This window comes from Scyliorhinus canicula, chromosome 20 (genome assembly GCF_902713615.1).
Source record: "Scyliorhinus canicula chromosome 20, sScyCan1.1, whole genome shotgun sequence".
Taxonomy (NCBI): Eukaryota; Metazoa; Chordata; class Chondrichthyes; order Carcharhiniformes; family Scyliorhinidae; genus Scyliorhinus; species Scyliorhinus canicula.
In genome coordinates, this window is record NC_052165.1 from 91,841,513 (window position 1) to 91,867,054 (window position 25,542).

General features: G+C 54.9%; 1 protein-coding gene across 1 annotated transcript in view; it reads left to right on the forward strand.

The window, feature by feature from the left end:
- LOC119954801 (tyrosinase-like) overlaps nt 1-22,748 on the forward strand; it is a 36,388-nt gene extending 13,640 nt beyond the window's left edge. Inside the window, exons 2-4 of the mRNA XM_038780342.1 lie at nt 17,034-17,253; nt 19,835-19,976; nt 22,529-22,748. Coding sequence (XP_038636270.1) covers nt 17,034-17,253; nt 19,835-19,976; nt 22,529-22,748 — 582 coding nt within the window. The remainder of the gene's footprint in view (nt 1-17,033; nt 17,254-19,834; nt 19,977-22,528) is intronic.
- The last annotated feature ends 2,794 nt before the right edge of the window (nt 22,749-25,542 follow it).

A 25,542-nucleotide genomic window follows, 5' to 3' on the forward strand; every position in this document is an offset into this window, starting at 1 on the left:
CAGTGTTGAGGGAGTGCTGCACAGAAGAGGGTCAGTACTGAGGGACTGCCGCACTGTCAGAGGGTCAGAACAGTGGGAGTGCGGCACCGTCAGAGGGACAGTACTGTGGGAGGGCCGCACTGTCAGAGGGACAGTACTGAGGGAGAGCTACACTGCCAGAGGGTCAGTGCTGATGGAGCGCTGCAGTGTCAGAGGGTCAGTACTGATGTAGTGCCGCACTGTCAGAGGGTAAATACGGAGGGAGTGCTGCACTGTCAGAGGGTCAGTACTGAGGGAGTGCTGCACTGTCAGAGCGTCTGTGCTGAGGGAGTGCTACACTGTCAGAGGGGCAGTGTTGAGGGAGTTCTGCACTGTCAGAGAGTCAATGCTGAAGGAGCGCTGCAGTGTAAGAGGCTCAGTACTGAGGGAGTGCTGCACTGTCAGAGGGTCTGCACTGAGGGAGTGCCGCACTGTCAGATGGTCAATACTGAGGGGGTGCCCCACTGTCAGAGAGTCAGTACTGATGGAGTGCCACACTGTCAGAGGGTCAGTACTGAGGGAGTGCTGCACTGTCAGAGGGTCAGTACTGAGGTAGTGCCGCACTGTCAGAGGGTAAATACTGAGGGAGTGCTGCACTGTCAGAGGGTCAGTGCTGATGGAGTGCTGCAGTGTCAGAGGGTCAGGACTGAGGGAGTGCCGCACAGTCACAAGGGCAGTGTTGAGGGAGTGCTGCACAGAAGAGGGTCAGTACTGAGGGACTGCCGCACTGTCAGAGGGTCAGAACAGTGGGAGTGCGGCACCGTCAGAGGGACAGTACTGATGGAGTGCTGAACTGTCTGAGGGTCAGTACTGGAGGAGTACTGCACTGTCAGAGGGTCAGTACTGAGGGAGTGCAGCACTGTCAGAGGGTCAGTACTGAGGGAGTGCTACATTGTAAGAGGGTCAGTACTGAGGGAGTGCTACATTGTCAGAGGGTTTGTACTGAGGGAGTGCAGCACTGCCAGAGGATCAGACTGAGGGAGTGCCGTACTGTCAGAGGGTCAGTACTGAGGGAGTGCTGCACTGTCAGAGGGTCAGGACTGAGGCAGGGCCGCACTGTCACAGCACCTCTGTTGAGGGAGTGCTGCCCTGATAGAGTGTCAATACTGAGGGAGCTCCGTACAGTAAGAGGGTCAGTACCGAGGGAGTGCCGCACTGTCAGAGGGTCAGTACTGCACGAGTACTGCAGGGTCAGAGGGTCAGTACTGAGGGAGTGCCGCACTGTCAGAGGGTCAGTACTGAAGGAGTGCTACACTGTCAGAGGGTCAGTACTGAGGGAGTGCAGCACTGTCAGAGAATCAGTACTGAGGGAGTTGCGCACTGTCAGAGGGTCAGTACTGTGGGAGTGCCGCACTGTCAGAGGGTCAGTACTGAGGGAGTGCCGCACTGTCAGAAGGTCAGTGCTGATGGACTGCTGCAGTGTCAGAGGGTCAGTACTGTGGGAGTGCCGCACTGTCAGAGGCTCAGTACTGTGGGAGGGCCGCACTGTCAGAGGGACAGTGCTGATGGAGTGCTGCACTGTCAGAGGGACAGTGCTGAGGGAGTGCCGCACTGTCAGAGGGTCAGTACTACAGGAGTACTGCACTGTCAGAGGGTCAGTACTGAGGGAGTGCTACACTGTCAGAGGGTCAGTACAGAGGGAGTGCCGCACTGTGAGAGGGTCAGTACTGAGGGACTGCAGCACTGCCAGATGATCAGTACTGAGGGGGTGCCGCACTGTCAGAGGGTCAGTACTGAGGGAATGCTACATTGTCAGAGGGTTAGTACTGAGGGAGTGCAGCACTGCCAGAGGATCAGACTGAGGGAGTGCAGCACTGCCAGAGGATCAGTACTGAGGGAGTGCCGCACTGTCAGAGGGTCAGTACTGAGGGAGTGCCGCACTGTCAGAGGGTCAGTACTGTGGGCGTGTCGCACTGTCAGAGGGACAGTACTGAGCGGGTCCCGCACTGTCAGATGGTCAGGACTGAGGTAGTGCCTCACTGTCACAGGATCATTGCTGAGGGAGTGCTGCACTGTCAGAGGGTAAGTACTGAGGGAGTGCTGCACTGTGATAGGGTCAGTGCTGATGGAGCGCTGCAGTGTCACAGGGTCAATACTGAGGGAGTGCCGCACTGTCACAGGGTCAGTGCTGAGGGAGAGCTACACAGTCAGAGGGATGGTGCTGATGGTGCGCTGCAGTGTCAGAAGGTCAGTACTGAGGAAGTGCAGCACTGTCAGAGGGAAAGTAATGAGGAAATGCTGCACTGTCAGAGGGTCAGTACTGAGGGAGTGCCGCACTGTCAGAGGGTTAATACGGAGGGAGTGCTGCACTGTCGGAGCGTCTGTGCTAAGGGAGCGCCGCACTGTCAGAGGGTCAGGACTGACGGAGTGCCGCACTGTCAGAGGGTCAGTACTGAGGGAGTGCCACACTGTCAGAGGGTCAGTACTGAGGGAGTGCCGCACTATCAGAGGGTCAGTACTGTGGGAGTACTGCACTGTCAGAGGGTCAGTACTGAGGGAGTGCCGCACAGTCAGAGGGTCAGGACTGAGGGAGTGCTGCACTGTCACAGGGTCAATACTGAGGGAGTTCCGTACAGTAAGAGGGTCAGTACTGAGGGAGTGCCGCACTGTCAGAGGGTTAGTACTGCAGGAGTACTGCACTGTCAGAGGGTCAGTACTGAGGGAGTGCTACACTGTCAGAGGGTCAGTACTGAGGGGGTGCAGCACTGCGAGAGGATCAGTACTGTGGGAGTGCCGCACAGTCAGAGGGTCAGTACTGTGGGAGTGCCGCACAGTCAGAGGGTCAGCACTGAGGGAGTGCTGAACTGTCAGAGGATCAGTACTGAGGGAGTTCCGCACTATCAGAGGGTCAGGACTGAGGAAGTGCAGCACTGTGAGAGAGTCAGTACTGTGGGAGTGCCGCACTGTCAGAGGGTCAGTACTGAGGGAGTGCCGCACTGTCAGAGGGTCAGTACAGAGGGAATGCTACATTGTCAGAGGGTTAGTACTGAGGGAGTGCCGCACTGTCAGAGGATCAGTACTGAGGGAGCGCCGCACTGTCAGAGGGTCAGTACTGAGGGAGTGCTGCACTGTCATAGGGTCAGTACTACAGGAGTACTGCACTGTCAGAGGGTCAGTACAGAGGGAATGCTACATTGTCAGAGGGTTAGTACTGAGGGAGTGCAGCACTGCCAGAGGATCAGACTGAGGGAGTGTCGCACTGTCAGAGGGTCAGTACAGTGGGAGTGCCGCACTGTCAGAGGGTCAGTCCTGAGGGAATGCTGCACTGTCAGAGGGTCAGTACTGAGGGAGTGCTGCACTGTCATAGGATCAGTGCTGATGGACCGCTGCAGTGTCACAGGGTCAATACAGAGGGAGTGCCGCACAGTCCTTGGGTCAGTACTGAGGCAATGCTGCACTGTCAGAGGGTCAGTACTGAGGGAGTGCCGCACTGTCAGAGGGTCAGTACTGAGGGAGTGCCGTACTGTCAGAGGGTCAGTACTGGAGGAGTACTGCACTGTCAGAGTGTAAGTACTGAGGGAGTGCCGCACTGTCAGAGGGTCAGTACTGAGGGAGTGCTGCACTGTCAGAGGGTCAGTACTGTGGGCGTGTCGCACTGTCAGAGGGACAGTACTGAGCGGGTGCCGCACTGTCAGATGGTCAGGACTGAGGTAGTGCCGCACTGTCACAGGGTCAGTGCTGAGGGTGCGCTACACTGTCAGAGGGTCAGTACTGAGGGAGTGCTGCACTGTCAGAGGGTCAATACTGAGGGAGTGCTGCACTGTCAGAGGGTCAGTACTGAGGGAGTACTGTCAGAGGGTCAGCACTGCAGGAGTACTGCACTGTCAGAGGGTCAGTACTGAGGGAGTGCCGCACTGTCAGAGGGATAGTGCTGATGGAGTGCTGCACAGTCAGTGGGTTAGTACTCAGAGAGTGCTGCACTGTCAGAGGGATAGTGCTGATGGAGGGCTGCAGTGTCACAGGGTCAATACTAAGGGAGTGCCATACAGTCAGAGGGTCAGTACTGAGGGAGTGCCGCATTGTCAGAGGGTCAGTACTCAGGAGTACTGCACTCAGAGGGTCAGTACTGAGGGAGTGCAGCACTGCCAGAGGATCAGCACTGAGGGAGTTCCGCACAGTCAGAGGTTCAGGACTGAGGGAGTGCAGCACTGTCAGAGGGTCAGTAATAAGGGAGTGCTGCACTGTCAGAGGGTCAGTACTGTGGGAGTGCCGCACTGTCAGAGGGTCAATACTGTGGGAGTTCTGTAGTGTCAGAGGGTCAGTACTGCGGAAGTGCTGCACTGTCAGTGGGTCAGTACAGAGGGAATGCTACATTGTCAGAGGGTTAGTACTGAGGGAGTGCCGCACTGTCAGAGGATCAGTACTGAGGGAGCGCCGCACTGTCAGAGGGTCAGTACTGAGGGAGTGCTGCACTGTCATAGGGTCAGTACTACAGGAGTACTGCACTGTCAGAGGGTCAGTACAGAGGGAATGCTACATTGTCAGAGGGTTAGTACTGAGGGAGTGCAGCACTGCCAGAGGATCAGACTGAGGGAGTGTCGCACTGTCAGAGGGTCAGTACAGTGGGAGTGCCGCACTGTCAGAGGGTCAGTCCTGAGGGAATGCTGCACTGTCAGAGGGTCAGTACTGAGGGAGTGCTGCACTGTCATAGGATCAGTGCTGATGGACCGCTGCAGTGTCACAGGGTCAATACAGAGGGAGTGCCGCACAGTCCTTGGGTCAGTACTGAGGCAATGCTGCACTGTCAGAGGGTCAGTACTGAGGGAGTGCCGCACTGTCAGAGGGTCAGTACTGAGGGAGTGCCGTACTGTCAGAGGGTCAGTACTGGAGGAGTACTGCACTGTCAGAGGGTCAGTACTGAGGGAGTGCTGCACTGTCAGAGGGTCAGTACTGTGGGCGTGTCGCACTGTCAGAGGGACAGTACTGAGCGGGTGCCGCACTGTCAGATGGTCAGGACTGAGGTAGTGCCGCACTGTCACAGGGTCAGTGCTGAGGGTGCGCTACACTGTCAGAGGGTCAGTACTGAGGGAGTGCTGCACTGTCAGAGGGTCAATACTGAGGGAGTGCTGCACTGTCAGAGGGTCAGTACTGAGGGAGTACTGTCAGAGGGTCAGCACTGCAGGAGTACTGCACTGTCAGAGGGTCAGTACTGAGGGAGTGCCGCACTGTCAGAGGGATAGTGCTGATGGAGTGCTGCACAGTCAGTGGGTTAGTACTCAGAGAGTGCTGCACTGTCAGAGGGATAGTGCTGATGGAGGGCTGCAGTGTCACAGGGTCAATACTAAGGGAGTGCCATACAGTCAGAGGGTCAGTACTGAGGGAGTGCCGCATTGTCAGAGGGTCAGTACTCAGGAGTACTGCACTCAGAGGGTCAGTACTGAGGGAGTGCAGCACTGCCAGAGGATCAGCACTGAGGGAGTTCCGCACAGTCAGAGGTTCAGGACTGAGGGAGTGCAGCACTGTCAGAGGGTCAGTAATAAGGGAGTGCTGCACTGTCAGAGGGTCAGTACTGTGGGAGTGCCGCACTGTCAGAGGGTCAATACTGTGGGAGTTCTGTAGTGTCAGAGGGTCAGTACTGCGGAAGTGCTGCACTGTCAGTGGGTCAGTACTGAGGGAGTGCTGCACTGTCAGAGGGTCAGTACTGAGGGAGTGCCGCACTGTCAGAGGGTCAGTACTGAGGGAATGCTGCACTGTTAGAGGGACAGTACTGAGGGAATGCTGCACTGTCAGAGGGTCAGTACTGAGGGAGTGCCGCACTGCCAGAGGATCAGTACTGAGAGAGTGTTGCACTGTCAGAGGGTCAGTACTAAGGGAGTGCCGCACTGTCAGAGGGTCAGTACTGTGGGAGTGCCGCACTGTCAGAGGGTCAGTGCTGATGGAGCGCTACAGTTTCACAGGGTCAATACTGAGGGAGTGCCGCACAGTCAGAGGATCAGTACTGAGGGACTGCTACACTGTCAGAGGGTCAGTACTGAGGGAGTGCATTACTGCCAGAGGATCAGTACTGAGGGAGTGCCGCACTATCAGAGGGGGAGTACTGAGGGAATGCAACACTGTCAGAGGGTCAGTACTGAGGGATTTCCGCACTGTCAGAGGGACAGTACTGAGGGACTGGCGCACTGTCAGAGGGTCATGACTGAGGAAGTGCCGCACTGTCTGATGGTCAGGACTGAGGGAGTGCTACACTGTAAGCGGCTCAGTACTAAGGGAGTGCAGCACTGCCAGAGGATCAGTACTGAGGGAGTGCTGCACTGTCACAGGGTCAGTGCTGAGGGAGTGCTACAGTCAGAGGGTTAGTGCTGATGGAGCGCTGCAGTGTCAGAGGATCAGTACTGATGGAGAGCTGCACTGTCAGAGGGTCAGTGCTGATGGAGCGCTGCACTGTCAGAGGGTCAGTACTGAGGTAGTGCCGCATTGTCAGAGGGTAAATACTGAGGGAGTGCAGCACTGTCAGAGGGACAGTACTGATGGAGTGCTGCACTGTCAGAGGGTAACTACTGACGGAGTACTGCACTGTCAGAGGGTCAGTACTGAGGGAGTGCTGCACTGTCAGAGGGTCAGTGCTGATGGAGCGCTACAGTGTCACAGGGTCAATACTGAGGGAGTGCCGCACAGTCAGAGGATCAGTACTGAGGGACTGCTACACTGTCAGAGGGTCAGTACTGAGGGAGTCATTACTGCCAGAGGATCAGTACTGAGGGAGTGCCACACTATCAGAGGGGGAGTACTGAGGGAGTGCAACACTGTCAGAGGGTCAGTACTGAGGGAGTGCAGAACTGCCAGAGGATCAGTACTGAGGGACTGGCGCACTGTCAGAGGGTCAGTACTGAGGAAGTGCCGCACTGTCAGGGGGCCAGTACTGAGGTAGTGCCGCATTGTCTGATGGTCTGGACTGAGGGAGTGCTACACTGTGAGATGCTCAGCACTAAGGGAGTGTAGCACTGCCAGAGGATCAGTACTGAGGTAGTGCTGCACTGTCAGAGAGTCAGTACTGAGGGAGTGCCGCACTGCAGAGGGTCAGTGCTGATGGAGTGCCGCACTGTCACAGGGTCAGTGCTGATGGACTGCTGCACTGTCAGAGGGTCTGTACTGAGGGAGCGACGCACTGTCAGAGGATCAGTACTGAGGGAGTGCCGCACTGTCAGAGGGTCAGTACTGAGCGAGGGCCGCACTGTTAGAGGGTCAGCGCTGAGGGAGTGCACCACTGCCAGAGGGTCAATACTGTGGGGGTGCCGCACTGTCAGAGGGTCAGTACTGAGGGAATGCCGCACTGTACCTGGATCAGTACTGAGGGAGCGCCGCACTGTCAGAGGGTCAGTACTGAGGGAGTGCCGCACTGTCAGAGGGTCAGTACTAAGGGAGTGCTGCACTGTCAGAGGGTCAGTACTGAGGGAGTGCTGCACTGTCAGAGGGTCAGTACTGAGGGAGTGCTGCAGTGTCAGAGGGTCAGTACTAAGGGAGTGCTGCACTGTCAGAGCGTCAGTGCTGATGGAGTGCTGCACTGTCAGAGGGTCAGTACTGAGGGAGTGCCGCACTGTCTGAGGGTCAGTACTGAGGTAGTGCTGCACTGTCAGAGGGTAAGTACTGATAGAGTGCTGCACTGTCAGAGGTTCAGTACTGAGGTAGTGCCGCACTGTCAGGGTCAGTACTGAGGGAGTGCTGCACTGTCAGAGGGTCAGTACTGAGGGAGCGCTGCACTGTCAGAGGGTCAGTACTGAGGGAGTGCTGCACTGTCAGAGGGTAAGTACTGAGAGAGTGCTGCACTGTCAGAGGGTCAGTACTGAGGTAGTGCCGCACTGTCAGAGGGTCAGTACTGAGGGGGTGCCGCACTGTCAGAGGGTAAATACCGAGGGAGTGCTGCTCTGTCAGAGCGTCCGTGCTGAGGGAGGGCCGCACTGTCAGAGGGTCAGGACTGAGGGAGTGCCACACTGTCAGAGGGTCAGTACTGAGGGAGTGCCGCACTGTCAGAGGGACAGTACTGAGGGATTGTCGCAATGTCAGAGGGTCAGTACTGAGGGAGTGGTGCATTCTCAGAGGGTCAGTAATGAGTGAGTGCAGCACTGCCAGAGGATCAGTGCTGAGGGAGTGCCGCACTGTCAGAGGGTCAGTACTGAGGGAGCGCTGCACTGTCCGAGGGTCAGTACTGAGGGAGTGCTGCACTGTCAGAGGGTCAGTACTGAGGGAGTGCTGCACTGTCAGAGGGTCAGTGCTGAGGGAGTGCCGCACTGTCAGAGGAACAGTACTGAGGGAGTGCCGCACCGTCAGAGGGTCAGTGCTGAGGGAGTGCCGCACTGTCAGAGGAACAGTACTGAGGGAGTGCCGCACCGTCAGAGGGTCAGTACTGAGGGAGTGCTGCACTGTCAGCGGGTCAGTACTGAGGGAGTGCTGCACTGTCAGAGGGTCAGTACTCACTGATTGTTGCACTGTCAGCGGGTCAGTACTGAGGGAATGACGCACTGTCAGAGGGTCAGTGCTGAGGGAGTGCTGCACTGTCAGAGGGTCAGTGCTGAGGGAGTGCCGCACTGTCAGAGGGTCAGTACTGAGGGAGTGCCGCACTGTCAGAGGGTCAGTGCTGATGGAGTGCTGCAGTGTCAGAGGGTCAGTACTGAGGTAGTGCTGCACTGTCAGAGGGTAAGTACTGAGGGATTGCTGCACTGTCAGAGGGTCAGTACAGAGGTAGTGCCGTGCTTTCAGAGGGTAAATATCGAGGGAGTGCTGCACTGTCAGAGGGTCAGGACTGAGGGAGTGCCGCACTGCCACAGGGTCAGTGTTGATGGACTGCTGCACTGTCAGAGGGTCAGTATTGAGGGAGCGCCGCACTGTCAGAGGATCAGTACTGAGGGAGTGCCGCACTGTCAGAGGGTCAGTACTGAGGGAGGGCCGCACTGTCAGAGGGTCAGCGCTGAGGGAGTGCACCACTGCCAGAGGGTCAATACTGGGGGAGGGCCGCACTGTCAGAGGGTCAGTACTGAGGGAATGCTGCACTATCACAGGATCAGTACTGAGGGAGCGCCGCACTGTCAGAGGGTCAGTACTGAGGGAGTACCGCACTGTCAGAGGGTCAGTACTGAGGGAGTGCTGCACTGTCAGAGGGTCAGTGCTGATGGTGCGCTGCAGTGTCAGAGGGTCAGTACTAAGGGAGTGCTGCACTGTCAGAGCGTCAGTGCTGATGGAGTGCTGCAGTGTCAGAGGGTCAGTACTGAGGTAGTGCTGCACTGTCAGAGGGTAAGTACTGAGAGAGTGCTGCACTGTCAGAGGGTCAGTACTGAGGTAGTGCCGCACTGTCAGAGGGTAAATACCGAGGGAGTGCTGCACTGTCAGAGCGTCTGTGCTGAGGGAGTGCCGCACTGTCAGAGGGTCAGTACTGAGGGAGTTTGCACTGTCACAGGGCTAGTGTTGAGGGAGTGCTGCACTGAAAGAGGGTCAGTACGGTGGGAGTGCCGCACTGTCAGAGGGTCAGTACTGAGGGAGTTCTGCACTGTCAGAGGGACAGTACTGAGGGATTGTCGCAATGTCAGAGGGTCAGTACTGAGTGTGTGCTGCATTCTCAGAGGGTCAGTACTGAGTGAGTGCAGCACTGCGAGAGGATCAGTACTGAGGGAGTGCCGCACTGTCAGAGGGTCAGTACTGAGGGAGTGCTGCACTGTCAGAGGGTCAGTACTGAGGGAGTGCCGCACTGTCAGAGGGTCAGTACTAAGGGAGTGCTGCACTGTCAGTGGGTCAGAACTGAGGTAGTGCCGCACCATCAGAGGGTCAGTACTGAGGGAGTGCTGGACTGTCAAAGGGTCAGTGCAGATGGAGCGCTGCAGTGTCAGAGGGTCAGTACTCACTGATTGCCGCACTGACAGAGGGCCAGTGCTGATGGAGTGCTGCAGTGTCAGAGGGTCAGTACTGAGGGAGTTCCGCACTGACAGAGGGCCAGTGCTGATGGAGTGCTGCAGTGTCAGAGGGTCAGTGCTGAGGGAGTGCTGCACTGTCAGAGGGTCAGCACTGAGGTAGTGCCGCACTGTCAGAGGGTAAATATCGAGGGAGTGCTGCACTGTCAGAGGGTCAGGACTGAGGGAGTGCCGCACTGTCAGAGGGTCAGTACTGAGGGAGTGCTGCATTCTCAGAGGGTCAGTACTGTGGGAGTGCCGCACGGTCAGAGGGTCAGTACTGAGGGAGTGCCGCACTGTCAGAGGGTCAGGACTGAGGGAGTGCCGCACTGTCAGAGGGTCAGTATTGAGGTAGTGCCGTACGGTGAGAGGGTCAGTACTGTGGGAGTGCCGCACTGTCAGAGGGTCAGTGCTGATGGAGCGCTGCAGTGTCAGAGTGTCAGTACTCACTGATTGCTGCACTGTCAGCGGGTCAGTACTGAGGGAGTGCCGCACTGACTCACTCTCTCATACACACACACATTCTCACGCACACTCACACACAGTCTCTCTCTGACACACTCTCACACACACAGTCTCACACACAGTCTCTCACACACACAGTCTCTCACACACACTCAGTCTCACACACAGTCATAGACGCACACTCACATACAAAGTCTCTCTCTCTCTCTCACACACACACTCTCATATACACACACACACTCACGCACACACACACAGTCTCTCTCTGACACACACTCACACACACATACACACTCTCACACAGTAACACACACAAACCTGTCCAAGGGTCATTGAATCACAAGTTCTGAAAAAGGACAATGCTTTCTTGGCAAGAATCCAATCTCGCGTGCACACCCTCTCTGTGTCCGCTGACCCACACTGGTTCACGGTCCGGCAGCGCCTCTATTTTAAAATTCTCAACCTCGCTTCCAAATTGCTCCAAAACACTTGCTATCTATCTCTGTAACCTCCTCCAGCCCCCTACAACCCTCCCTATCTCTGTAACCTCCTCCAGCCCCTACAATCCTCCCTATCTCTGTAACCTCCTCCAGCCCCTACACCTCTCCCTATCTCTGTAACCTCCTCCAGCCCCTACACTCTCCCTATCTCTGCAACCTCCCCCAGCTCCTAAAACCCCTATCTCTGTAGCCTCCTCTAGCCCCTACAACTCTCCCTATCGCTGTAACCTCCTCCAGCCCCAACAACCCTCCCTATCTCTGTAACCTCCCCCAGCTCCTACAACCCTCCCTATCTCTGTAACCTCCTCCAGCCCCTACACCCTCCCTAACTCTGTAACCTCCTTGAGCCCCTACACCTCTCTATCTCTTCTTTAAAAAATGTATTTGATTACAAACATGTATCAAAACAGGTTACAGTGAACAAACACCCCGGCAAATATATTTCCCAACAATCAACTCTACAATCTGTACAGATTTTTCTCCCTTTTCACCTACAACCTCCCCACCCCGATGAACTGCCCCTCAGACATGGTCACAAACATCCCCCACCTTTTCTCAAACTCTCCTGCTGAGCCCCTTAACTCATACTTTATCTTCTCTAACCGCAGGAAGTCGTACAGGTCACCCAACCAAGCTGCTCCCCAGGAGGCGATGCCGACCGCCACTCCAGCAAAATTCGTCGCCGTGCAATCAGAGAGGCGATGGCCAAGACATCGGCCTTCCTCCTCCCCATCAGCTCTGGCTTCTCTGAAACCCCAAATATCGCCACCAAAGGACCAGGTCCACTCCCTCCTCCACTATCCTGGCTAAGACCGCGAACACTCCCGCCCACAATCTTCCCAATTTTTCACAACCCCAAAACATGTGCGCATGGTTCCCTGGCCCCCGCCCACACCTCTCACACTCATCTGCTACCCCCTGAAAGAACCCACTCATTCTCGCCCAAGTCATAAGGTGTGCTCCACCTTGAACTGTAACAGGCTCATCCTTGCACAGGAGCAGGTCCCGTTTACCCTTCCCAGTGCCTCACTCCCCAATTGATCTCCATTCCCAACTCCGCTTTCCATTTCTCCTTGATCTTCACCATCCGCTCGCCTCCCTGTTCCCCTAGCCACTTATATATATATCCCCAATTCTTCCCTCCCCTTCCACATCCAGAAGCAGCAATCGCTCCAGCAGGGTGTATCCCGGCAATCTAGGGAACCCCTTCCAGATCTTTCGTGCAAAGTCCCTAACCTGTAGATCCCTGAACACACTCCCCCTCGGCAGCTCTACCCTCCCCCTTAGCTCCTCCAGACTGGCGAACACATCCTCCAAATACAGATCCCTCACCTTGACCAACCCCACTTCCCTTCACCTCCTGTATACACTATCCACTCCCCCCCCCCCCCACACACACCCCCCCCCCCACCCCCCCGCCCCCCCCCCCCCCCCCCGGCTCAAACCCATGATTCCCGCACAGCGGCGTTAGCACCGACATCCCTTCCACCCTAAAATGCATCCTCAGCTGATTCCATATCTTCACCGTGGACTGCACCACTGGGCTCCCTGCTGCCGTCACCATAGCCCTCAAACTAGACCCCTTACGAGATTCCTCCTCCATTCTAACCCACTCTACCCCTTCTCCTTCCCACCACCGCCGCACCTTGTCCACATTCGCCGCCCAATAATAATGAAGCACGTTTGGCAACGCCACCCCCCCCCCCCCCCCCCCCCCGCCCCGCTGCCTCTGCCTCTGTAGCAGGGTCCTCCCCACCCTCGGCACCTTCCCCACCCATACAAAGGCAGAGATGAATGTGTCCACTTTCCGAAAAAAGGCCTTTGGTATAAAGATCGGGAGAGCCTGAAAGATAAACAAGAACCTCGGCAGAATATTCATGTTCACCACTTGGACCCTTCCCGCCAATGTTAGGTACAGTGTATCCCACCTCTTAAGATCCTCCCTAGCCTCCTCCCCCAGCTTCGTTAAGTTCCACTTATGGAGCCCCGTCCATTCCCTCGCTACCTGAATGCCCAACTACCTAAACCTATCCCTCGCTACCGTAAATGGCATCCCCCCCTAAATTAGCCCGCTGTGCCAGCTCATTCACCGGGAATCCCTCGCTTTTCCCTACATTCAGTTTGTACCCCGAGAGCCCTCCAAACCTCCCCAGCAGGCCAGCGGAGGTGGGTGAGTCAGAGTCATTAGGGATATTTAAGCGACTCTTAGACAGGCACATCCTGCAGTAAATTGAAGGGGTGTAGGTTAGGTTGATCTTAGATTAGGATAAATGGTCGGCACAACATCGTGGGCCGAAAGGCCTGTACTGTGCTGCACCGTTCTATGTTCTATGTTCAGTAATCCTTCCCATACTCTCCAATGGATCCAAAACATACAGCAAGAGGTCATCAGCGTAGAGCAATGCACGATGCTCCCTCTGTCCCCTCATAATCCCCCGCCACTCTGCCGACCCCCTGAGAGCCGTCGCCAATGGCTCTATGACCAGCGCAAACAGCAATGGAGACAGCGGGCACACCTGCCTCGTACCCCTGTGTAAGTCAAAGCTTTGTGAGCTCGTATCATTCGACCTCACCCTCGCCCTTGGTACCACATACAGCAGCTGTACCCATGCCAAAAATCTCGGCCCAAACCCAAACCTTCCCAAAACCTCAAACAAGCACCGCCACTCCACCTGATCAAATGCCTTCTCCGCGGCCATGGACACCACCACCTCCGGACCAGAGCCGTCAGACCGTCATCACCACATTCAACAACTGTCTTATATTATCCGCGAGCTGCCTGCCCTTCACAAAGCCTGTTTGATGTTCTGCCACCACCCCGGGGACTCAATCCTCCATCCTCCCCGCCATCAACTTAGCCAATACTTTCACATCCGTGTTCAATAGTGATATGGGCCTGTACGACCCACATTCCACCAGGTCCTTCCCCTTTTTCGGGATTAGTGTGATTGCTGACTGCTTCATCGTCTCTGGCAACTCCCCCTTCTCCAGTGCTTCATTAAACGCCCCCAACAGATGTGGTGCCAGGTCTGCCTCAAATTCCTTACAAATTTCCGCCGGGTACCCATCCGGCCCAGGGGCCTTCCCCGACTTCATACCCCTGATACTATCCAGCACCTCCCTCAGCCCCAGGGGCCGCTCCAACACTTGCCTCTTTGCTTCCTCCACCTGGGGAAATTCCATTCATCCAGAAACCACCCCATGTCCCCCTCCTCTCGCCCCCAGGTCCGTCTCGTAAAGTCCCTGGTAATACTCCCGAAACGCCTCGCTTATCTTCCGTGGCTCTGACACCACATCCCCAGCCCCAGTCCGGACCTTCAATACTTCCCTGGATGTAGCTTGCCTCCGCAGCTGGTGTGCCAGCATGCGGCGCGCCTTCGCTCCATACTCGTACTGCACCCCTCTTGCCCTACACAGTTGACTTACAACTCTCCCTATCTCGAGAACCTCCTCCAACCCCCACCATCCTCCCTATCACTGTAACCTCCTCCAACAATCCAAATCTCTTTAACCTCCTCCAACCTCACAACCCTCCCTCTCTCCACAACCTTCTCCAGCCCCTATACCCTCCCTATCCCTGTATCCTCCTCCAACCCCTACAACCCTCGCTCTCTCTGAAACCTCATCCATCCCCTACAACCCTATCTCTGTAACCTCCATGCCTACAACCCTCCCTATCTCTGTAACCCTCCCTATCTCTGTAACCTCCTCCAGTCCCTACAACCCTCCCTATCTCTGTAACCTCCTCCAGCCCCTACAACCCTCCCTATCTCTGTAACCTCCTCCAGTCCCTACAACCCTCCCTATCTCTGTAACCTCCTCCAGCCCCTACAACACTCCCCATATCTGTAACCTCCTCCAGCCCCTACAACACTCCCTATATCTGTAACCTCCTCCAGCCCCTACAACACTCCCTATATCTGTAACCTCCTCCAGCCCCTACAACCCTCCCTATCTCTGTAACCTCCTCCAGCCCCTACAACCCTCCGATCTCTGTAACCTCCTCCAGCCCCTACAACCTTCTCTATCTCTGTAACCTCCTCCAGCCCCTACAACACTCCCTATATCTGTAACCTCCTCCAGCCCCTACAACCTTCTCTATCTCTGTAACCTCCTCCAGCCCCTACAACACTCCCTATCTCTGTAACCTCCTCCAGCCCCTACAACCCTCCCTATCTCTGTAACCTCCTCCAGCCCCTACAACCCTCCCCATCTCTGTAACCTCCTCCAGCCCCTACAACCCTCCCTATCTCTGTAACCTCCTCCAGCCCCTACACCTCTCCCTATCTCTGTAACCTCCTCCATGCCTACAACCCTCCGATCTCTGTAACCTCCTCCAGCCCCTACAACCTCCCTATCTCTGTAACCTCCTCCAGCCCCTACAACCTTCTCTATCTCTGTAACCTCCTCCAGCCCCTACAACACTCCCTATATCTGTAACCTCCTCCAGCCCCTACAACCTTCTCTATCTCTGTAACCTCCTCCAGCCCCTACAACACTCCCTATCTCTGTAACCTCCTCCAGCCCCTACAATCCTCCCAATCTCTGTAACCTCCTCCAGTCCCTACAACCCTCCCTATCTCTGTAACCTCCTCCAGCCAATACACCTCTCCCTATCTCTGTAACCTCCTCCAGCCCCTACACCCCTCCCTATCTCTGTAACCTCCTCCAGCCCCTATACCTCTCCCTATCTCTGTAACCTCCTCCAGCCCCTACACCCCTCCCTATCTCTGTAACCTCCTCCAGCCCCTACAACCCTCCCTATCTCTGTAACCTCCTCCAGCCCCTACAACCCTCCCTATCTCTGTAACCTCCTCCAGCCCCTACACCCCTCCCTATCTCTGTAACCTCCTCCAGCCCCTATACCCCTCCCTATCTCTGTAACCTCCTCCAGCCCCTACAACCCTCCCTATCTCTGTAACCTCCATACGTATCAAAACTCTGTCTCTCTCTGTCTCACGGACTCTCTCGTTCTGTCTGTATGTCTGTCTGTATCTTTGTTTCTCTCTCTCTGTCTCTCTTTGTCTGTGTGTGTTTGTCTCTCTCTCTCTGTCTCTCTCCTTTAAGGCACTCATTAAAACCAGCCTGTTCTGAATATCTCCTGCCCAGTTTTTGGTGCGAAATTCTATAAAATGCCAAGAGAGTAGAAGGAGGCCATTTGGCCCATGCAGTCTGCACCGATGCTCTGAAAGAGCACCCTACCAGCTCAAGTCCCCACCCTACCCCCCAAACCGCACTTAACCTTTGGACACTAAGGGACAATTTATCATGGCCAATCCACCTAACCCACACATCTTTGGACTGTGGGAGGAAACCGGAGCACCCGGAGGAAACCCACGCACACAGGGGGAGGACGTGCAGACTCCACACAGACAGTGACCCAAGGCCGGGTCCCTGGCGCTGTGAAGCAGCAGTGCTAACCACTGAGCCACCCTGTTTGGTTTCTGCATGGCTCCTCGGTGCCTTGTTTGCGGTACTGTGTGAAAGCACAGTCTTGTTGTAAAAGCTGCCGCAGTTTGATGAGCAAACAGAACGGCGAAATGGGTGAGGGCTTCAGCAGCAAGGGGGCTGGGTCGAGAAGGGGGCTGGGTCGAGAAGGGGGCTGGGTCGGGAAGGGGGCTGGGTCGAGAAGGGGGCTGGGTCGAGAAGGGGGCTGGGTCGAGAAGGGGGCTGGGTCGAGAAGGGGGCTGGGTCGAGAAGGGGGCTGGGTCGAGAAGGGGGCTGGGTCGAGAAGGGGGCTGGGTCGGGAAGGGGGCTGGGTCGGAAAGGGCGCTGGGTCGGGAAGGGGGCTGAGTCGAGAAGGGGGCTGAGTCGATAAGGGGGCTGGGTCGATAAGGGGGCTGGGTCGAGAAGGGGGCTGGGTCGAGAAGGGGGCTGGGTCGGGAAGGGGGCTGAATCGAGAAGGGGGCTGAATCGAGAAGGGGGCTGAGTCGAGAAGGGGGCTGGGTCGGGAAGGGGGCTGGGTCGAGAAGGGGGCTGGGTCGAGAAGGGGGCTGAATCGAGAAGGGGGCTGAATCGAGAAGGGGGCTGAGTCGATAAGGGGGCTGGGTCGATCGGCCGGATTTCTAATGCAGGCGTTCCACCAATTATGCCTCACTGAAAGTCAGACGCTGGGTACCGCTGGGGCCGGCAGGAGAGAAGTTCATACGGGTCACATTCCAGACTTTTCTTGCAGACAATTTGCAACTACGATGGTGATGACGAAGACAATTTCCAGCTGATATGCCCGGATCCAATTGGAGAGAAGACCTTCATCACCCGCAAGCCGGGAGGGGACCACAGGGCACAGAGTCTGCCAACAAAAATTGACGTCATGCGGACTCTACGCATTGCAGAGTTTGACGCGTTTCCATTCAACCAGTACGCTCCGTACAGCTTCCGCAACACTGTCGAAGGTAAGGCCCGTCCTTTGCGTCACACCTCACGCCAGTTAGCCAAGTCGCCAGGTACACGGTCCCCGTCTGATACTCTCAGCACAGATACAGCGTGGGGTTAGACACTGTTGTAACTGAAAAACCTCACATACGTTTGACCAGTTCACTTACTCAAAAGTTTTACCGAGGGTGTCTTTATCAACGAGGAGAATAAACCACAAACACAAGTTCAAAATCAACAATGTTTATTGAACACAATTAACCCAGAAGTTACCGACAAATTATATTCGGGGGGGGGGGGGGGGGGGGGGGGGGGTACCGGGATCAGTGCATACCACCCACAAAGATGGATTCGATCACAGCATTCCTCTGCTCCATCTTCACCAAGGTGGTTCCCGCTGGCAGGCTCTTCCTCCCATCGCTCTTCGGCCTGGTTAAGGTCACTGCTCATGTCGGGTCTGTGCTGCTGATGTGCCTTGGGTGCCTGTTTTTAACCCCTTCTTTTGCCCCCTTTTGCCATTCCCTCTGGCTTTCTGCCAATGAAACCTCTGGAGGGCGTCACAGCACCCAATGGTCTGGTTGATGTCCGTTTCACAGGGCAGCTGAGCCCGCCCCAGGTGGCCACCTCTGTTGGTGCAGGCTGTCCCTGACCTGTTGCCATATAAGGTAACAGTAGAAACTCTGGGTGACAGAAGGTCTGGCCCGATCTGGGCAGCACAGTGGCACAAGTGGCAAGCACTGTGTCTTCACTGCGCCAGGGTCCCAGGTTCGATTCCCGGCTTGGGTCACTGTCTGTGCGGAGTCTGCACGTTCTCCCCGCGTCTGCGTGGGTTTCCTCCGGGTGCTCCGGTTTCCTCCCACAGTCCAAAGATGTGCTGGTTAGGTGGATTGACCATGCTAAATTGCCCTTAGTGTTCAAAAAGGTTAGGAGGAGTTATTGGGTTACGGGGGTAGGGTGGGTGAGGGCTTAAAGTGGGTCAGTGCAGCATCGATGGGCCGAATGGCCTCCTTCTGCACTGTAAGTTCTATGTTCTACAATAGACCTGTGCATATCAATAGGGTGCAATGATCTCCTTGATGGGTGATTGACAGGGCAGGTCCAGATAGATTCTGGCAGCGTGTCTATTGATTGTGTATTTGACTTTGGTCAAGTCTGAATTCCAATAGCCTAAGGTTAGACTGCAGTATGATTGTAAAATGCCCAATTCTTTAATTTAGGATATCCAATTTAATTGGCCGAAAAGCTAGGCCCTGGTAGATGGAATACAATGTTGACAAATGTGAGGTTATCCATTTTGGTCGGAATAACAGTAAACGGGATTATTATTTAAATGATAAAATATTAAAACATGCCGCTGTGCAGAGAGACCTGGGTGTGCTAGTGCATGAGTCGCAGAAAGTTGGTTTACAGGTGCAGCAGGTGATTAAGAAGGCAAATGGAGTTTTGTCCTTCATTGTTAGAGGGATGGAGTTTAAGACTAGGGAGGTTATGCTGCAATTGTATAAGGTGTTAGTGCGGCCACACCTGGAGTATTGTGTTCAGTTTTGGGCTCCTTACCTGTGAAAGGACGTACTGGAGCTGGAGGGTGTGCAGAGGAGATTCACGAGGTTAATCCCAGAGCTGAAGGGATTGGATTACGAGGAGAGGTTGAGTAGACTGGTACTGTTCTTGTTGGAATTTAGAAGGATGAGGGGGGATCTTATAGAAACATTTAAAATTATGAAGGGACTAGATAGGATAGATGCGGGCAGGTTGTTTCCACTGGCGGGTGAAAGCAGAACTAGGGGACATAGCCTCAAAATAAGGGGAAGTAGATTTAGGACTGAGTTTAGAAGGAACTTCTTCACCCAAAGGGTTGTGAATCTATGGAATTCCTTGCCCAGTGAAGCAGTAGAGGCTCCTTCATTAAATGTTTTTAAGGTAAAGATAGATAGTTTTTTGAAGAATGAAGGGATTAAGGGTGATGGTGTTCGGGCCGGAAAGTGGAGCTGAGTCCACAAAAGATCAGCCATGATCTCATTGAATGGCGGAGCAGGCTCGAGGGGCCAGATGGCCTACTCCTGCTCCTAGTTCTTATGTCACCACAATACAGAGTAAAGCTCCCGCTACACTGTCCCCATCAAACATTCCCAGGAAAGGTACAGCACGGGGTTAGATACAGAGTAAAGCTCCCTCTACACTGTCCCCATCAAACATTCCCAGGCCAGGTACAGCACGGGGTTAGATACAGAGTAAAGCTCCCTCTACACTGTCCCCATCAAACACTCCCAGGACAGGTACAGCACGGGGCTAGATACAGAGTAAAGCTCCCTCTACACTGTCCCCATCAAACATTCCCAGGACAGGCACACCACGGGGTTAGATACAGAGTAAAGCTCCCTCTACATTGTCCCCATCAAACACTCGCAGGACAGGTACAGCACGGGGTTAGATACAGAGTAAAGCTCCCTCTACACTGTCCCCATCAAACACTCGCAGGACAGGTACAGCACGGGGTTAAATACAGAGTAGAGTGAGTGTGGAACGAATGGGCTACTTTGTGGTTCTGTTCAGCTTTCTGTGAGAGGGGTCGGAGCTGATGTGAACAATGCATCTCCTCAGGTTTCAAGGATTCCCAGCATCCGGGGAAGCAGATGATTGGCCTACACAACCTGGTGCACATTTACCTCAACGGGTCAATCTCCCAGGTGCCCTCAGCCTCCAATGACCCCATCTTTATGCTGCACCACGCCTTCATCGACAAGTAAGTGAATGAACCTCTCGCACTCCTTACAAACCCCATCTCCAATCCCTCACCCTACACCATCACCTTCGAGCCCACTGACCCTGCACATTCACCCCTGACCCCACTGACCCTGTATCGTCACCCCTGACCCCAATGAACCTGCATCGTCACCCCCTAAGCCACTGACCCTGCACCATAAGACCATGAGACGTAGGAGCAGAATTAAGCCACTCGGCCCATCAAGTCTGCTCCGCCATTCAATCATGGCTGATATTTTTCTCATCCCCATTCTCCCCATAACCCCTGATCCCCTTATTAATCAAGAACCTATCTATCTCTGTCTCAGAGATACTCAGCAATTTGGCCTCCACAGCCTTCTGCGGCAAAGAGTTCCACAGATTCACCACCCTCTGGCTGAAGAAATTCCTCCTCGTCTCTGTTTTAAAGAATTGTCCCTTTAGTCTGAGACGGTGCCCCCTGGATCTAGTTTTTCCTACAAGTGGAAACATCCTCTCCATGTCACTCTATCCAGGCCTCGCAGTATCCTGTTAAGTTTCAATAAGATCCCCCTCATCCTTCTAAAATCCAACGAGTACAGACCCAGAGTCCTCAAACGTTCCTCATATGACAAGCTCTTCATTCCAGGGATCATTCTTGTGAACCTCTTCTGGGCCCTTCCAAGGCCAGCACATCCTTCCTTAGATACGGGGCCCAAAACTGCTCCAAATCCTCCAAATGGGGTCTGACCAGAGTCTTATACAGCCTCAGAAGTACATCCCTGGTCTTTTATTCTAGCCCTCTCGATATGAATGCCAACATTGCATTTGCAATATCTGTCGCCTGAACCTGAACGTTAACCTTAAGAGAATCGTGAACAAGGACTCCCAAGTCCCTTTGTGCTTCTGATTTACGATGCATTTCCCCATTTAGAAAATAGTCTATGCCTACATTCCTCCTCCAATAGTGCATAACCTCACACTTTTCCCCATTGCATTTCATTTGCCACTCTCCTAGCCTGACCAAATCCTTCTGCAGCCCCCTTGCTTCCTCTACTACCTGTCGCTCTACAGATCTTTGTATCATCTGCATCTTAGCAACAGTGCCTTCAGTTCCTTCTTCTAGATCATTAATGTATATTGTGAAAAGTTGTGGTCCCAGCACAGACCCCTGAGGCACACCACTAGTCACCGGCTGTCATCCTGAAAAAGACCCCTTTATCCCCACTCTCTGCCAATCCTCTATCCATGCCAGTATCTTACTTTTAACACCATGAGCTCTTAACTTATTAAACAGTCTCCTGTGCGGCACCTTGTCAAAGGCCTTCTGGAAATCTAAACAAATCACGTCCACTGATTCTCCTTTGTCTAACTTCCTTGTTACCTCCCTGTGATGAATGTAATATATGTTAATATATATGTTAATTCACACTGTTGTTGTAAGCGCAGTAGCGCTGTCCTACCACTAGGGGGAGTAGCGCTGGGAGCACTCAGGAACTTGTACTGGGCTCCACCCTTGGTTCCACCCATGACTCCTCCCCCTAGTGCAGCTGTATAAGTACCCGTGTCCAGAGTCAGCCTGGGTCACTACGAGTTCATCGACAGGTCACAGGCTGGCTCTGAAGTAAGTCGATTAAAGCCTAGATTCACATCGGAAACACGTGTCTGGTGAATTGATGGTTCCATCACTCCCCAAAAAACTCTAACAGATTTGTCAGACATGACCTCCCTTTGACGAAGCCTTGTTGACTCAGTCCTATTTTATCACGCTATCTCTTTCTCTATCTCTCTGTCTGTCTCTCGCTCTGTCTGCCTCTCTTCTCTTTCTCTCTGACTCTTTCTCTCTCTCTCTATCGCTTGCTGCTCTTCTCTCTGTCTCTCTCTCTCTGTCTTTTTCCCTGAACCTCTCTGTGTCTCTCTGTCTCTCCATTGCTCTCGTTGTCTCTCTCTGTCAGCCTTTTTCTCTCTCTCTATCTCTGTGTCTTTCTCTATCTCTCTGTCTCTCTCTCTCACCCTGTGTCAGTCTCTCTCATTGTCTCGTTCTTTCTCTCATTCTCCCTGTCATTGTCTCACTCCCTTTCTCTGTGTGTCTCTCTCTCTCTCTTTCTGTACCCAGTATCTAACCCAGTGTTTTTCAAACTTTTTTCCGGGGATCCATTTTTACCAACTGGCCAACCTTCGGGACCCAACCCGGCCGACCTTCGCAACCCACGCCGGCCAACCTCCGCGACCCACGCCGGCCGACCTGCGCGACCCATTTTCTCTCACCTTGTTTGTTGCTGACAAAAATGGAGGAAATGGTTTTGGGTCCCTTTGGCCCCCCCGAACTTGAAAAAACAAGGGCTGCGACCATAAAACAAAAAATGCGGCCTCACTGCGCATGCGTTCCCGATCATCGGTGCGCGTGTATATAGCAGCTGACATTATTAAAAGCCGGCTGTTGCATGCGGATTTGCAGGCGGGTCACGGAGCGCCGCGACTGACGGCTCCGCGACCCGCCCGCGACCCACCCGATGGTCGCGCCCCTGAATTTGACGATGCCTGGTCTAACCCATGCACACATTTTCTTCACAGGATTATTGAGCATTATCTCCGAGCTAACAGCACCCGCCTGAAGTCATACCCAACCCACCAGCGTGTTCCCCTGGGCCATCATGAGACCGACTACATGGTTCCTTTCCTGCCATTATGCCAGAACATTGATTACTTTGACTACACTGTTAAGTTCGGCTACACGTATTCTAGTGCTCCGTACACAGAGGAAGACAAACAGTTCAAGATAGACAGTCCATAATAAAATTGTTTGCTCACCAGTCTGTGGAAAGGGTCACCTTTGTTTTCAAGTTTCATTCCTCTTGCTCGTGTTCGCATATATATGTGCCTGTTATTTGTACACATGTGTGTGTGAGAGAGAGTGTGTGAGAGAGATAGTGTGTGAGAGAGAGTGTGTGAGAAAGAGAGATAGTGTGAGAGAAAGAGAGATAGTGTGTGAGAGAGATAGTGTGAGAGAAAGAGAGATAGTGTGTGAGAGAGATAGTGTGAGAGTGTGTGAGAGATAGTGTGTGAGAGAGATAGTGTGAGAGTGTGTGAGAGATAGTGGGCGCGATTCTCCGGACTCACGACGGGTCGGAGAATAGCGGGCGTCGGAAATTTTTACGGCGACGCTGTTCCGACGCCCTCCCGCTATTCTCCGAACCCCGCAAAATGTCGGAGTCGCCATTCCCGACAAACGCCTCCTTCCCGCCCCTGACACGACCAGAATCGCCACTGATAGCCCCCCCCGCTATTCACCGGCCCGGATGGGCCGAAGTCCCGACGTCATGGCGCCCTGTTTGCACGTCGTGAAACACACCTGCTTTTTAAATTCGTCAACCAGTCGGCCTGGCTGACGACAGCTTGGAGGAGGTCAGGGCTCCACTCTGCGCACCGCTCAGCGCACCGCTCAGCGCACCGCTCGAGTCTGGCCACAACGGGGAAGACATCCCTGAGAACGGGAGGGGGTCCAGAGATAGTGTGTGAGAGAGAGTGTGTGAGAAAGAGAGATAGTGTGTGAGAGAGATAGTGTGAGAGAAAGAGAGATAGTGTGTGAGAGAGATAGTGTGAGACAAAGAGAGATAGTGTGTGAGAGAGAGTGTGTGAGAAAGAGAGATAGTGTGTGAGAGAGAGTGTGTGAGAAAGAGAGATAGTGTGTGAGAGAGAGTGTGTGAGAAAGAGAGATAGTGTGTGAGAGAGATAGTGTGTGAGAAAGAGAGATAGTGTGTGAGAGAGAGTGTGTGAGAAAGAGAGATAGTGTGTGAGAGAGATAGTGTGAGAGTGTGTGAGAGATAGTGGGCAGTGGGGGCGACGGGGGAGGCAGTGGGGGAGACGGAGGGGGCAGTGGGGGAGACGGGGGAGGCAGTGGGGGAGACGGAGGGGGCAGTGGGGGCGACGGGGGAGGCAGTGGGGGAGACGGGGGAGGCAGTGGGGGAGACGGGGGAGGCAGTGGGGGAGACGGGGGAGGCAGTGGGGGAGACGGGGGAGGCAGTGGGGGGCGACGGGGGAGGCAGTGGGGGCGACGGAGGGGGGGGTTAGGTAGAGAGTGAGCCGTCCAACCCCGTAACAAAATGTCTGCCACCATGCCATGGTGTGCCGGTGACGAGGACACGGCCGCTGGTTCCCCTGTGGCTTCCGGACACAGGCCACTGACGCACCCGTGAGGAGGCCATAGTTTACTGGCCGTTGGATGCAGAAAGTGACCAGGGGTTAGGCTGACCGCGTGTCAGCAGCACGACCAGGCCACCGGGACACACTGGTATCCCATGGCTGGCGGCTGCCGAGGTGTCGACTAACGTCCGTCTAACATGTCCCGTTTCTCTGGCTCCCACCACCCTTCTGTAGGTTAGCACGATGTATGGGAACAGAACGGCTATGTTCTGCGCAGTGGTTGGGGCCGCTCTACTGGATTTGGAGATGCAGCAGCATCCACACCCACAACCCGCAGTGGCTGCAGGGCCAGCTGCAGCAGCAGAGGGAAGGGCCGAGGAGTAGCCAGTCGTCGAGCAGCCTGGGGGGGAGGAGGAGGAGGAAGAGGAAGAGGAGAGAGTGAGGGTGCAGCCACGGCGCCAGAGGCGACGACCAAAGCCGAGGGTGTACCGTGTCCGGGTCTCTTTCCTAACAATGACGGACATCACCTGCAGGAGAAGACTCCGGCTGAGTAGGCAGACGGTGATACATATCTGCCAACTCCTGTCGCACCTCGCCCCACGTGGAACGGGGGGAGGACACGCGATCCCGGTAGCCATCAAGGTGACGGTCGCTCTGAACTTCTATGCTACCGGCTCCTTCCAGTCTCCGAGCGGGGACGTCTCCGGGATCTCCCAGTCATCGGTGCACAGGTGCATCCGGGATGTGACCGACGCCCTCTATGCCATCGCGGACCGCTAAATCACCTTTCCCGAGGACCAAGCAAGTCAAGACTCACGAGCCCGTGGATTTGCCAGTGTGGCCGGGATACCGAGGGTTCAGGGGTCAATCGACTGTGTTCACGTCCCCATGCGCCCGCCTGCTGTGGACAAGGAAGTGTTCACAAACAGAAGGGGGACATACTCCATTAATGTCCAGGTGGTATGCGACCCCCACATGAGGTTCATGAACGTCTGTGCAAGGTTCCCAGGGAGTGTGCATGACTCCTACATACTGGCGCAGTCGTTCATCCCTGCGATGTTTGAGGGACGTCCCCCCCGGCTGAGGGGCTGGTTGCTAGGCGACAGGGGTTATCCGCTGAGGTCTTGGCTGATGACGCCTATACGGAGGCCTCAGACCAATGCGGAAACACGATACAACAAGGCCCATGCAGCAACCAGGGGTGTGGTGGAGCGCTGCCTTGGCCTCCTGAAGATGAGATTCAGGTGCCTGGACCGCTCCGGAGGGGCCCTGTAGTACCAGGCCGACAGGGTCGCTCGCATTGTAGTGGTCTGCTGTGCGCTGCACAACATCGCGATGCAGAGGGGAGATGACCTGCTGCAGGAGGCGGAGGGAGAAGCTAGTGGCAGTGGTGCCAGCACAGAGGAGGAGGAGGAGGAGGAGGAGGAGGAGGAGGAGGAGGAGGC